This window comes from Pongo pygmaeus, chromosome 2 (genome assembly GCF_028885625.2).
Source record: "Pongo pygmaeus isolate AG05252 chromosome 2, NHGRI_mPonPyg2-v2.0_pri, whole genome shotgun sequence".
In the NCBI taxonomy this organism is placed as follows: Eukaryota; Metazoa; Chordata; class Mammalia; order Primates; family Hominidae; genus Pongo; species Pongo pygmaeus.
The window spans coordinates 17,910,554-17,925,948 of record NC_085930.1 but is presented as its reverse complement, the minus strand read 5'-3'; the positions used below and the strand labels follow the sequence as shown (position 1 = coordinate 17,925,948).

Below are 15,395 nucleotides of genomic sequence, written 5' to 3'. Positions count from 1 at the left end.
TTAAGACTAGGAAAGAACATAAGTTGCATGTGCACTTAGAGTATCAGAACTTTTATAATATTAAATTACAATATCTTAGCTGGTATTTCACTTTTGGGAAAAAAAAAGACTTTTTGAAATGATTTAGTAATTTTTTAGTCACAAATTTCGGAGCCAAAATCAGGCTACAGTAGTTGAAGAGTGTCTTAGTCTGTCTGGGCTGCTATAAAAAAATAGTCATGCATTATATGATAATGTTTCAGTCAATGACAGACTGCATATAAGACTGTGGTGCCATAAGGCTATAATACCATATTCATGCTGTACCTTTTCTGTTTAAATACACAAATATTTACCATTGTGTTATAACTGCCTATAGCATTCAGTACAGAAACATGTTGCACAGATTTTTACCCCAGATCAATGGTATGTAGTCAGCTATACCATCTATGTTTGTGTAAATATACTACATGACACTTGCATAACAACGAAATCACCTAACACCACATTTCTCAGAACTTACCTCCATCATTAAGTGACATATGACTGTACCATAAGCTGGTAGATTCCAAACAACAGAAATTTTCTCCACAAATCTGGACTCTGCAAAGTCTAAGATCAAGGCACTGGCAGACTTGGTGTCTGGTGAGGACCCACTTTCTGGTTCATAGAGGGTGCCTCTTCATTGTATGCTCACATAGTGGAAGGAACAAGGTTCTTTCTGGGGTGTGTTTTACAGGGTGCTCATTCCTTCACGAGGACCCCACCCTCATCATCTAATCACCTTCCAAAGGCTGCACTCCCGATATCATCACATTGGGGATTAGGATTTTAACATATGAATTTTGGGGGTACACAAACATCCAGACTCTAGCAAAGGGTCAGTAAACTTCTATTAAAGTCTGCATAGTAAATATCTTTGGCTTTTGGGACATATGATCTCCGTCACAACTACTCAACGTTGCCATTGTTGTATGACTGCAGCTATAAGAAAAGTAGAATAGGCCAGGCACGGTGGCTCATGTAGCCTGTAATCCCAGCACTTTAGGAGGCTGAGGCGGGCAGATCACAAGGTCAGAAGATCAAAACCATCTTGGTCAATATGGTGAAACCCCCTCTCTACTAAAAGTACAAAAATTAGCTGAGCGTGGTGGCGCGTGCCTGTAATCCCAGCTGCTTGGGAGGCTGAGGCAGGAAAATCGCTTGAACCAGGGAGTCAGAGGTTGCAATGAGCTGAGATCACACCACTGCATTCCAGCCTGGGCAACAGAGCAAGACTCCTACTAAAAAAAAAAAAAAAAAAAAGACAGAAGGAAAAGAAAAGTAGAATAATGGAAATGACTGACTTCCAATAAAACATCATTCACAAAATGGGCAGTGACTGGATTTGGCCCATGGGCCATAGTTTGCTGATCTAGCTCAATCTTTTCATTTATATATAGCATCCAATATTTGAATATTTGCTTAAACACTTAGTTTCAGGAAACACAATATTACTGGAAGATATCCATGTTTGATAATGAGTATTTCATTAGCTTTACAGAATATAATCTATTTCCCGTATTTTTAATTTAATTCTTATATCTTTTAAAGAATGAATTAAAATATGTATCCTGAAGTTATATTCTAAGGATATGTAACACATATTTAAAATGTCTAGTACAATGTCAGATTGAAAGGTAAATTTCTTTTTCCTTTTCAGCACTGTACCCTATAAGCACACAAACATTATCCTAACATAGTTGAGTGAAACACCAAAAGGATAAGCTTTTAAAAACTGCACATTAGAACCATCTGGGAAGCTCTTAAAATATACCCTAGATATTCAGATTTAATTATTCTGGGGTGAAACCCAGTTAGGTAATTTTAAAGCTCCACAAGTGAATCTAAAGTATAATTATCTTGGAGAAGCTATGACCTAGTCCTTAGCACACTTACACTTATCATTATAGGACAGAATGAAGCTTAGTTGAAAAAGAAGAAAAGCATTTTTTTTGTTTTGTTTTTTGGTTTTTTTTGTTTGTTTGTTTTGAGACGGAGTCTCGCTCTGTCCCCCAGGCTGGAGTGCGGTGGCGCCATCTCGGCTCACTACAAGCTCCGCCTCCCGGGTTCCCGCCATTCTCCTGCCTCAGCCTCCCGAGTAGCTGGGACCACAGGCGCCGCCACCACGCCCGGCTAATTTTTTGTATTTTTAGTAGAGACGGGGTTTCACCGTGTTAGCCAGGATGGTCTCGATCACCTGACCTCGTGATCCGCCCGCCTCGGCCTCCCAAAGTGCTGGGATGACAGGCGTGAGCCACCGCGCCCGGCCAGCATTTGTTTTTTATTAGTTTGGGGAAGGGAGTATCCAATCCTGCAGCCCTATTTGTGCTTTCTTTTGTCATCTTGCAAAGGTAAGAGGACTTAAAAAGCCAAATATATTGTTGTACATACTTTCCGGTTTACTCATCTTTCCTGCTTCCTTTGTTTTCAATGGAATATGAAGGTTAAGAGTAGAATTGAGATTTTTGAGTCTCTATAAATGTGTATTCTGTGGTGAGTAAAAATGGTCACCACTGCCTTTCTGCCTTATATGTTCAGAAGATTAGCTGAGCACTTAAAACTATTTGTAGTGTTGATCTAATTCTTCGTAAATAAAAAAGGACTACTTTCACTGAATTGCTAGTTATAAATCTAGTAATTGATAATTTTGTATATTCTTTCTGTTGCGAATATTGTGGTAAGAGAAAAATGTCTAGGTATAGAATTTTCTGTGGTTTTCCAGAAATGTTTGAAGATAATATTCAGAATATGTGGAAGACATAAAATATAAATCAACAAAGTAGAGATCTCTTTTTTCCTAAAACACTTTTATCGCAAGCTTTTTCAGAATGTTTCCTTAAAGCAAGCTACCTCCTACTTTAAAGTATGATCAATATATTGCTTATCTTTCTAAAAAATAAATAAGTTTGTAAATTTTCAAAATTGCCAGCATTTCAAGAAGGGGTTATGGATTATGTGTTATTAGAAAATGATAAATTTTAGAAGTAGTGATATAGCAAAGGAAATTTCAGCCCACGTATCTTCCCAAGTGCTTAATCCAAAGCCATTTTAATTATGATACAGTGCAAAGACATTTATTTTGGATGGTGCTCTACAGGTTATCCTTAAGAACATTGTTATTTTGTAGCAAATGCATATGCCATAGCATTTATATGGTTTGGATCCATATGTCAGAAATAATTTCATAACTTTTTATGTAAAAATCAAGTTGTTCTTTTTGGGAAGCCTGATGCTTAGCAGCATTGAGTGTACAGACATTTTACAATAAACCTTTTGCATTATAGATTTTACAATAGTGTTTGCTGTCTTCTACGCAGTATTGTAAAGATGTAGGCCTTTTTAGCACTGGGATACCATCATTTTCTAGATCAGATCTTTATGGTTTCTGAGGGGAAGACAGAACATGAGTGGTTTTTGGGAGGTTGTAATGGCAAGTGGCACACATCACTTCTATTTCTTTGAACACAACTCTGCCACGTGGTGTCAAACTAACTACTGGGGTGAGAAAGCAGCCTTCCCTGTGTCCCATAAGAGAGATTATGAATGGTGGGAAATGTCAGTCTGTATCCTAAAGACTGAAAAACCCACACACACATTCTTCTCCCTTTTGTAAAGTTTCTCCAAAGCAGGCATTGCTGAGTCCAAATCTTGTATTCCATTTGTCTTATAAATCAAAGAATACCCTTGGAAGCCAATATATTAACCAATGCTAAAAAAGGAAGATAGATCTGTCTATCCATCAACCTGTTTTTCCTAGATAATTTATTTTCAGCCTATTCTCCCTTTCACCTAGCTTTTTTTTTTTTTTTTTTTTTGAGAGGGAGATTTGCTGCTGTCACCCAGGCTGGAGCGCAATGGTGCGATCTCAGCTCACTGTAACTCCCGCCTTCCGGGTTCAAGCGATTCTCCTGCCTCAGCTTCCCGAGTAGCTGGGATTACAGGCGTGCACCACCACACCCAGCAAATTTTGTATTTTTGGTAGAGACAGGGTTTCACCATGTTGGCCAGGCTAGTCTCGAACTTCTGACCTCAGGCTATCTGCCCACATCCACCTCCCAAATGCCGGGATTATAGGCATGAGCCACCATGCCCGGCCCCTTTCCCCTAGTTCTTAATGTCCTGTTCAGAGAAGGGGCTCTTTCTCAGCTCTGCCACATACTAGCTTTGGCCTTTGAGCAAATAAATTTACATATTAATTAATCTATTCACTCAAGTACTTATTAAGTATATAGCACATAATAGACAATGGAAGCCAAACAGACAAAATTCCCTGCCTTTTTATATTTTAGTTGGGGAAGATAGATAAAGACCACCCTAAGTACATACATGAACACATAAGTAAGATGGTGATCAATGTTATGGGGAAAAAACAAAGGGAAGGGAGTTGAGAAGTATAGGTGTAGGGAGGAAGTATTTTTAAGTAGAGTGATCGGGGAAGGCCTCACCAGGAAGGCAGCATTTGAGAAAAGACTGGAATAACAAGCAAAAGAGTAATGCTGATATCTGAGGAAAGGTTATTCCAGGAAATGAGAATGGCAAGTGAAAGCCTGAGACTTATTTGATAAAAAGGAAAGGGAACGATATGACTGCAGCAGAGAGAGAAAGAAGATAGAATACAAAGCCAGGCAAGCAAACAAAGGCTAGTGTTTGTGAGACCTTTAAGCTACCATAATGACATTGGCTCTTCCTGTGAATGGTAAACCACTGGACGGGGTGTGTATATGTGTGCATGTGTATATATGTGTGTATATGTGTATATGTGTGCATGTGTGCATGCACGTGTGTGTGTTTCAGGCAGGGAAGTGACATGACCTTATTTATTTGTTTATTTTTTAAAAAGTCATTCTAGCGTCTGTGTTGAGATGTACTAAATGAGGCAAGGTGGAGATTGTGGAGGCTACCTAGGGAATAGATGATGGTGGTTCATGCCAAAGGAGAATCAACGGCAGTGTTCAGAAAAGTTGGATTTTGGAGGTAGAGCTAACAGGAGTTGTTATGAAATTAACGTAGGCCATAAAGAAGGCAAATCACATTACTCTGAAATTTTGGCTAACTTGTAGAATGTAACTGTGACCAATCGAGAGAAGAAACACTGCAGAGGAAGCATTTTTTTTTTTTTTTTTTTTTTTTTTTGAGACAGAGTCTGGCTCTGTCGCCCGGGCTGGAGTGCAGGGGTGCGATCTCGGCTCACTGCAAGCTCTGCCTCCCGGGTTCACGCCATTCTCCTGCCTCAGCCTCCTGAGTAGCTGGGACCACAGGCGCCGCCACCACGCCCGGCTGATTTTTTGTGTTTTTAGTAGAGACGGGGTTTCACCATGTTAGCCAGGATGGTCTCGATCTCCTGACCCTGTGATCCGCCCTCCTCGGCCTCTCAAAGTGCTGGGATTACAGGCGTGAGTCACCGCGCCTGGTCGCATATTTTATATAGGATGAACTAGAGCTGAGTTTTGATACATGAAATTTGAGAAGCTTTCTAAACACCTAAGTGGAACTGTCCAGTGTAGATCTGGTTACATGAGTCTGGAGTTTATGGGAGGAAAGATCCAACCTGGAGATTTTTAATTTCTTTGTGCCTTCATTTTCTAGTCTAAAAACAGAAGGTAATAGTGGCACCTATCTCACTGGACTGTTGTGTGCCTGAAAAGAGCTAATCCTCAGTAGGCCAGTAAGAGACTTTATAGTGAATTGATTTAGTGGAAATGAATCAACATAGAAATGAATAATAAATTTAATTTAAGTAAATGTATTTGATTACATACTTTTATTTTTCAAAAAACCATTCTTAATCCCATTTCTTTTTCCAATTAGTTTATTTCAATGTGCATGTAATGTCCTTTCTTCTTAAAATATACAAACTCCAAGGATATTACTTATGAAGCTATGTAATTTTAGGTTAAATTAAATAATAATCAGAATTTTAGCTGGCATAAGCAGATGCCGTTTTGGCCATTTTAAAAATTAAGCTGCTCTGATGGAGAATAAAAATCAATGACAAGATAAGTTATTTTGGAAGAAAATAGAATAATTTCTCCTCACTGGCAGTCTAAGTTCAATAAATCAAATGAAATAATTAATTTGCATTTATAATAACATATAGTGAAGGAAGTCAGTACTATCGAATATGAAGGAAACACCAAACTCATTGGATTATCCAACAAACAGATATCTCAATATTGGATTAGCTCTTCATTTTGGAAAAATATTCCAAATGCAACTTTATCCTCCCAAACAGAGACCCTGTTCCCTTCAGTTATTAGCAATTCATAATTTAACATGAGGACATATGTAAGAACTGGTAATGCTGCTCCAACTTAGGAACTCAGAGGAGATGCTCCAGAGACCAACATTATCAGTCCAATGCAGATTAGTATCACTTTGCTCATAAAAGAGAGTGTAAAGGTTCTTGAAGTTTTTTGAAAGGAGAGGCTTAGCTGACTGTTAAGGAAGCTATCTTTTGTCTACAAGAAATTTATACTTTTCTCTTCTAAATTTCACAAACAGAATATTATTAGAGACAACAGAATACATTTACAAAAATGGCATCAGAAATAATTGACTACATTATGTACAATATCCTCTATTAATGAAATAAATGTATATTTTATATGATATTTGGTCTTTATGAAAAAATAATATAATTACCAATATTCTAAGGATGAACAAAGAAGTTTACAATAGCATGCAAGAAAAATGAGAAGAAAATGATACAAATTGATGTTCAGAAGATTTCAAAATCTTCAGCAAAGTAATTTCAGAACTAATACATACTTAAAAGAGAGAAAGAACTATGATTTCACAGTCGAAGGCATACAAAATATAAAGGTATTATGATCTGAAGAGTTAATCAAAGAGAGATGAAAAGGGAGTTGATACTGGAACCTTAAATTTTTTCCTATCTGATATTTACTTTAAAGAGCTTTTCTGAAAAATTATCTCTTCTACTCTATCGCAAATTTCTGTGACGCATTGTCTTCTCTAGCCCCATAAAACACATTCAATCTTTACTCTGAACATCGGTTATTACTTATTAAAATTAATACATTGGAAGATTATAATATATTAGTTGTAACTCATTAGCTGACTCATGAAACGAACAGCCAGCATTGGTTGTCAAGCAGAATGTTAATTGCATTTAATAAATGTTAGTTTAATGTTGTTAAATGTGCCACATACACGGGTAAAGGCAGTCATATGTTGCATATGACACAGCATATAGTTCTAAATTTCCCGAGGGTGACATTCCCTTTGGAGATTGGCAGGAGAGCTTTTGTTCTTGGGGCCGTTTATTAGTACAGCTTCTGGAATTTCTAGTGATCTTATTTTGTGTCATGGTATTTCTACTTTGGGGAAGGAGGGTTGGAATGGATGGAATAGAAACAATGAACTGCCCTTTACACCTTGAATGATAGCCTCAATATGCAACTGAAAACACTTTCCACATTCAACTGTTGAATAAAACTAGTCAATTTTGTTTCAATGATGCTATGGCCAAAAGACAGCAGAGAGAGCAATAATATGAGCTTTGGAAATAAATAATTGACTTTTATTTTCCCCAAATTTCTTTTGTATGGGTAATACCTGTATGAGGGCAAAGATTTTCTTCAACTTGAACTAAAACCTGTATTTTTCATTAAATTTTAGTCCATTCTAAACATTATTCAAAATTTTTAGATCTTCCACCACCACCAGATCCCCCGCCAGGTCAGGGTTTAAGGCAGCAAATAGGCCCGAGCCAGCAGGCTGGTAACGTGGAAAACTCAGCAGAGAGAAAAGGAAGCTCTCTAGAGAGACAACATGCATCCAGCTTAGAAGACACAAAGAGCTCACTGGATTGTCCAGCTAGAACCTCCCTAGAGTGGCAGCGACAAACCCAGGAATGGATAAGCTCCACAGAACGACAAGAAGATATACGGAAAGCCCCACACAAACAAGGTGTCGGATCAGGTGTGTTCTGCACAGTCCCAAGAAAGTGTGGACTGTTACCATTTCTTTTCCTACCAGGTATTCTAGAAATGGCAGTTGTTTAAGGGCATCTGAAAAATATTTGCCTTCAATCAGTAATGGAATTTGGAATTCCTTAGCAGAGTTTACCAGTACATGCCTTAAGGCTGATTCCAACGGGCATTGCTCCTCAGTCAACCTCTCCATAGGGTCTTTGATCCCAAGAGACTTCCAGGCTTCATCTAAACGGCTCAGTAGAAAATTTTATTTTTTGGCCTATTAATGTTTATATTGAGTACTTTAAAGATCGCTAAATTTAATCTTTTCTGTCAGTTTAATCTCTGCCTTTAGCAAGTTTGTTCATTTTGACTGAAATAACCAGTCATTCGAAAGGAGAACTCACATCAAATACGTGAATTCATTAAAATTACAAAGTTGCAGAAAAATGCCCAATCACAGATCCTCAAGTTAGATAAAGTTATACTGGGCTTGCACTTTCTCCAACTGTTAATCAGTTGATTGATTTAGTTGGTTGTTAATCCGTCTATGGGAAATGCTCCTTTTTATAAATCAAGCTTCCTGGAAATGTCACAGAAATAAATTTCATTGTTTGTAGTTAGATTTTTTTGGGGGGGCGGTGTGGCGCGGGAGGTGGGGAGCCTGTTTTATAAACGCATTTTCTGAGACATCTCATGTCAGGATTCATTGAGTATTGAAACACACACATACACATACACACAATCTTTGAAAAAATGTCTTTTCACTTATTCATTTGGACTTAATGTGTTGTAGATAGACCTGTCTCCATGCATTTCCCATAACTACATTTTGTCACAACTTGGTGCTCAAGTTTTTGGAAAATGTCATTTGTGCAAGGGCCAGTAGATGACAATTTTAATATCTGGGTTTAGTGAAACATTTAGAAAGGTTACACCATTCAGGCTGTGAGAGAAAAATCATGTGGTTCTTGTCATTAAAGACTATGTAAGGGGAGAAATAGTAAATTCAGTCAGCATTAATCATAGAATAATAGCCCATACATAGAAAGAAAGTGAAAAACAGAAGGGATGGGGTGTGGAGAGGGAGCAATGAGAATAGAGAGGGAAAGGAAAAACAATTTTTGAACTATTGAGTAATTATTTGTAACATATGTCATGAGTTATTTGTAGAGAGACAATCTGTAAAAAAAATTAGCATATTATTTATTTAAATGTGTGAGTTTCTCTTTTACTTTTAAGGAAATACATAGCCCTTTAAATAATGTATTTCTGTCTCAAAAAGCAACATAAATTTTAAAAGCTTATTTAACTAATATATAGTTCTTTATCTAAATCAATTGAGAAAATGTTGCCATAATTTAAGCTGAAACAAAAAACATGTTTCTTTAATCTTAATGGGAAAATTAAATTGGAGCCTCATTGAACTTTAGAAATTATTCTCAGATATGCTTTTGTTAAACTGTATTTCATTGTATGCAGCTCTCTTTTATAATGAATTTAAATCTTGCAAATAATATATAACATTGTGTACTTATCCCAAGATCTCTTTTAATTTAATTTTGCTTTGGTTCCTATTGTAGGAAATGTTGCTTGCACATAGAAATTTCTTTAATATCCGGTCCTGATTAAACTTCATAATTTTAATTTTACTAAAGAATGAAATGGTAAAGTAGGCCATTCACAGTGTAATATTTAAGAGTTAAGTTTAGTTTGCCTCCATGTTGCTGTTCAATTTAGCCTCTGGGTTTTTTTTCTTTTTCAGAGGAGGCCTTGGTGCCCTATAGCAAGCCCAGCTTCCCATCTCCAGGTGGCCACAGCTCATCAGGAACAGCTTCTTCTAAGGGATCCACTGGACCTAGGAAAACCGAGGTGTTGAGAGCAGGCCATCAGCGCAATGCCAGCGACCTTCTTGACATAGGATATATGGGCTCCAACAGTCAAGGACAGTTTACAGGTGAATTATGTAAGTGCTGCAGGTCATTTAAAAGGCTATCGTGATTCAGAAAGAATCTTGGGTTAATAACATTGCCATATTAAACAAATTTCAGATTAATAGAAAACCTGCTCTGCTACGAAAACAATCAATTGCAATTTTCAACAAGTTTGGTCATAACTTAGGCCATTGCTATATTTATTGCAGTCCATTTTTATAAATGTTTCTGCTATTTCAAGTTGGATTTATGCAATAAAAATTGTTTTAAGTTAGGCAAGTTGTCTTAACACTTATAAGTGAAATTAAATATAGTGTGTTTATCATTTTCTTTGCCTTTTTAACTGAACACAATAAAGAAATGGAGACACTGGCCTTTTGGTAGTTTTAAAGAAACTCCTAAGGAATGCTTCATTTTCAAGTTACTCTTTATTTATTTTTTAAATTTGGGTAGTCACCCTTGAAGAGTTGATCTTTGATTTTTAATTAAATTGTAATGTTTTGACGACAATAACATTTTATAAATAAATTTCCATTTATGAATGAAAACTGGCATAGGTAGTTAGTATAATAATTTTTCTAAATGTAAGATACTAGGTAATAGGGAAAGTTAAGAATGTCACAGCAAAAAATATTGAGCTCCTTGTGTTAATTTCCTCAGGAAAGTTACCAATACAGCTTTTCATTATCAGAAACATATTTGCCGAATATTTTTAACTGCCTCATCAGAAAAATAGCATTACCATTATCTTCACATCACAGATTGTTTGGAAGATTCTGTGACGTGATGAAAAGAGAAATAATTTCAAAATTATAAATTTCTTTATTGATCTCAGTTGTCATTGTTGTTGACTATTGCTAATCTATTATTAACATTTTTTTATAATTTTAATTTGATTCATAACTACTTGAATTTTTCTTTAACGTGTTTTTGAAGTAATGACAGACTCACAGGAGTACCAAAATAGTTCTACTGGGTGTTTAAATTTCCAAATTCTATAGTGTTTTCTTTTCTTTTACTCTTTGATCATCTCCTTCAAGTAAAATTACTTAAATTCACAAACTCATCTATCTGAAGACCTTATTTTCATTGATTATCTGTTTGCTTTGCTTTTTGTTATGCTGGTCGGAAAAGTAGAATGCTTAATTTACATTTTATTTCTATTTTTTTCTCTCTTTTTAGAGTAAATGAGAGGAGACATACAAAGCTGCTCTGAAGGACCATCAGGTCCGAACTCATGGAAGTGATGACACTAAACAGTGCAATGAACAATTTCTTTATTTATGTACTATTAAAAGAACTGTAAATGCAATGTAAAGACACACAGCCACACATATCCCACAGATATTTTAATCGTGTTCTTCTCTTAAGTACACCACCCACCTTAACTCTTTCTTGTCAGGAGTATATAAAAAAGAAAGAAAACAAAACTCGCCCAACAGGAAGAAAAGGATTTTCCTCTGTATATAATTTCTTTTGTGCATTGCTATGCAAGCTCACTCTTTTTAGCTCTGTTCATATTATTGTCTGTTCTTATTGGTCTGTTGTACTATATGTGAATTAATAGGCTGTGGTGCCATATATTAACTTTTAATTGTGTAACTTTTATGTTTAAATTTTGCACTGCAATTTTATTTGGTGATAAGCACAAATCTCTACTCCTCATGACATGAAGAAAAAGACTGAATGTGAAGGGAGTTTCTGTACTGTAAGCTAGATTGGATAATGATGGCTGTAACAAATCATGTTAGATGGTTTTCAGTTGGGGTGTAGAAATAGGAAGATGCAAAGGAACAGTGGTGTTGGCAAAGTCTTATTTGAATGTCAGGGACTGAGTCAATAAAAAAAATAGTAGAAAGATGGCTTTTACTATTGACAAAAGCAGGGGTCAAAAAAAGTAGTTTAAGTCTTAAGACTGAATATGCATTAAAGTATGCAGGTAGCAAAGACGTAACAAATTTGCTTAAAAAAAGAAATTAAAGTTTTATTTAGAATCAATTTTACCTGTCATTGTAATTGACCCATCTGAGAATTACAATAAGCAAGAGGAAATTAAGGTGTTTTGCAAGAGCTGTATTTATATTACAGTTTTTTAAAAACATTTTCTGCATTATCATAATTAAGCTCTCCAACTCATTAAGTCAGAATATAATATGAAGTTCCCCAAGGAAACGAACAAAAGAACTCTAGAATATCTAGCAAATAGTTAAAGAAGCAATTTATTATTAGGGCATACTCGGGCTGTTTCCAAATATAAACTCTATTGCAATATCTCATTTCATCTTTCTAATACATGTACAGTACACACTAGAGGATAGAGCTGCATCACTTAAATTCATGACTTAAAAAATAATACAGTCTATATACAATTTGTGTTTTATTTGATTAAGAAGTGAAGTTTATGCCACCCAATGTATAGCCAAATTGTACGTGCTTAAAAAGCAGCGCCGAGAGTATGTTCAGTTCACAGTAAGTAGATTTATTGGAATAAATATTTTATGGTACATTCTCAGAAATTGGCTTCCAACTAAAATACGTTTGACCCATTTTGAATAAGGAAATTGAAAAGACAAATTTAAAAGGAGAAAAAAAATGCATGTTTACAAACTTTTTAAATAAAACCAGACCTTGTAAGTGGACATTAATAATTGTCCTGCCTCATTTGTTTCCACGACTTTGACAACAAGAAGTTCCTGAACATTAGTCATGTATGCTCAGAATAAATGTGACTTTGAAATGTATGTTAGCTACTGTACATGTATAGTCAGTCAAGTAGAAGAGGACCTTCCTGAAATTCTCACTTGTGACATTTTCCCACGTATTTCCTACACAATCTTAAATTTTATTTCTGTCTATACTTTCTCAAATTTGTCCTATGATAAGTTCAGTTGTTGGTACTCTTCTAAGAATGTTCAACTTAATTAGGATCAGTTCTAAAATATGGGACCCCTTTGAGTGACAATTCACACTCCACGCATTATTGGCTCAGTAACCAATTTATGTCATGTCGTTATAACAAAGGGATGACATAATTAAACATTTCCATCTTTTTTATTCCCTAAGACTGCATCAGCACAGGCAAGTATAGAATGTAATGTTCTTCATGGGCCCCACCAGCTTTTTGGTGCCATGTAATTTATTTCTTCACTGAAGAGAAAAAGAATTCTGAGACACAGTTATTAAACCCTTTATCAACTTTCTACCATCAGTGCCTGAATTCTAATGCAGTGTGATTTCTCTGGGACAAAGAGACTGAGGAAGATGAAAAGTTTCTGCAAACAGTGAATACATACTTATTCACAACTCTAGGATGTGAGGACTTTAAATATCTCTTTATGCAGTTCCCTACCTAACCTCTTTCTATTTAAAGGCAAACAAATTTCGAAGAGGTTTTGTGTTCCCTCTTTATGTGTCTGTATGACCCAGTTTAGTCTAAAACTTTAGTTCATTACATATACAACACATAGCCTTTGATCCCTGGTAACTGGCAGGTGTTGGTGATTAATAAACCAAGGCTTCAAAGTGAAGTATGCGTGTGCAGATGACTTTTGGAATAACGTGGGCATAGCGTCATACCTTCCTGATTGTCTTCAGCATATAAAAATTAACTGTTGTAGTTAAAATTATGTCATTGCAGAGCTTGTGTTTACTTGGAATGTTCTTTTAGAATAGTCCATGTTGCCTATTAAACCTAGTTTTAAACACATTGGGCAGTCAAATTATGCACCCAAAATATCACCCTCAGGTAGATTGAGGGCAAGATAAAGTGCTGTAGCTATACAAAAGAATTCAGAAACATTATTAGAAATCAAAGGCTTTGTCAGCTTGCTACATGTAAAAAGCTACTAATCAGTGTGAGTCAGATGTCAACAGAAAAATACAAATACCTATGAGAGCCACAGCAGTTTTTCATTTCACAGCCGATTCAATGAATGTGATTAGAAATTCACTGAGCTCACTCTTGCAGGTTTAAACGGAGGCCTGCATAAGGACTGCAAAAGGAAGTCTGGGTGGGAGAGAATGTAATCTGATCTTGCACTCATAGGCAATGCTGCAATGCAGTCATGCCCAACACAAGCACAGCTTCATTCATAACAGGAAACGTCTTCTTTGGGAAAATAGCTCTATTGGTGCCCAAACTCAGGTATGCCAGTGTATGCAGGTGGAGTCGCCCTACCCTTCTTCCAAACATGTCCTATGAGATTTTTAAAATAAGATGGCAATAGTACAGGGGCATGAAAAGAATTGATTCCTTCACAGGATTTGAATCCAGTTCAAGGGAGAATGTAGAAAATTCAAAACCAACATATAAGGTATCACACAACCAAGAAAAGTAAAACCATTGCAAGTTTACTTGCGTTGAGTACAAAACAGATTTAATGGTGTTCTATGTCATAGTTTAATGCTCTGGGTATTTAAATATGTTTTCAACAGGATTTGAGTTGAAAGTTTGTAATGTGCTTTGATGGAACACCTCCCAATTTCTATTCAATAAATTTATGTAATCGTCCATTGACAATATAATGATAACAGTACCATTGAACTCTAAACTGTGGTTTATCTTCACTACTGGGAAGCAACTGTGCATCAGTATTAAAGATATGCAGAAACATAATATTCACTAATTTGTTCATCTGCTTCTGTATATTGTTTATGGAATTACATGGCAAGAACTGTTGTAAAGCAACATGTCTTTCCACATTATTTTAGAAGTGAAATTACTTTTGTTTTGCTTCTCTATAATGTGTACTTCAAATGAAACACCATACTTTTTTTAAAAAAAGATGTTCAATTTACTAATTTTTTTAAATCTCATAATTTAAAAAGCATTTGTTGTGATTTTAAAGTGTTGCAAGAAAAGGGATTTTGTGGCCGTGGGTAGACTTTTTATACTTTGTTTTATAGATGGATTTTTTTTTAACTGTAGTTTGTTTAAGTCACCAAGCAGCGTCCAAAATCTTAATGTGTTTCATTTGATGTTGTTAGATCAGAGAAGAAATTGGCATAAAATCGGTTAATAGTATTGTCAAAGAATTGTGTATTGTGTACTCACTGGGAAAAAATAAAATATATTCACATTTCAAATTTGTAGAAAAGCCATTTATGTAAAACAAACCTGTTTGTAGACATGCCAAAAAAGACCAGGTAGCCACTTTTAGAACTCTGCATTAATATTTTGTGACTAAATGCATAATCTCAGTTTCTCACTCAGTTATGGCTTGAATAGTGATAAATAGGAACTGGTGTTGACATTTAGTAGTGACTAACAGACCCTGACAAAGAATACAGCAAGCATTTGAAATATAGACCCCATTCTATCAGCACTGCTACTTTCCCCATACCATAAAGACCTTTAGATAGATTTAAAACAATTATCTTATTTTTGGAAGTATAAGTAAATATGAAAATTGAGAGAAAATGAATTTTTCTCAATTACTTTAGAAGAGCTAATTATAAATTTCTTTTATTTTGGATGTTTTTATACTGGATGTTGAAAAGTTAT

The 15,395-nt window shown here is 35.6% G+C and overlaps 1 protein-coding gene across 21 annotated transcripts in view; it reads left to right on the top strand.

Moving 5' to 3' along the window:
- Nucleotides 1-14,977, top strand: part of ROBO2 (roundabout guidance receptor 2) — a 608,922-nt gene extending 593,945 nt beyond the window's left edge. For 9 of the 21 annotated variants that reach the window (XM_054482581.2, XM_054482579.2, XM_063661471.1 and 6 more), the window contains 3 exons: nucleotides 7,693-7,965; nucleotides 9,724-9,924; nucleotides 11,075-14,977. In XM_054482581.2, coding sequence (XP_054338556.1) covers nucleotides 7,693-7,965; nucleotides 9,724-9,924; nucleotides 11,075-11,076 — 476 coding nt within the window. In that variant the 3' untranslated portion in view covers nucleotides 11,077-14,977. The remainder of the gene's footprint in view (nucleotides 1-7,692; nucleotides 7,966-9,723; nucleotides 9,925-11,074) is intronic. The other 12 variants (XM_054482584.2, XM_054482582.2, XM_063661483.1 and 9 more) reach the window with 3 other exon arrangements.
- Nucleotides 14,978-15,395: the final 418 nt, after the last annotated feature.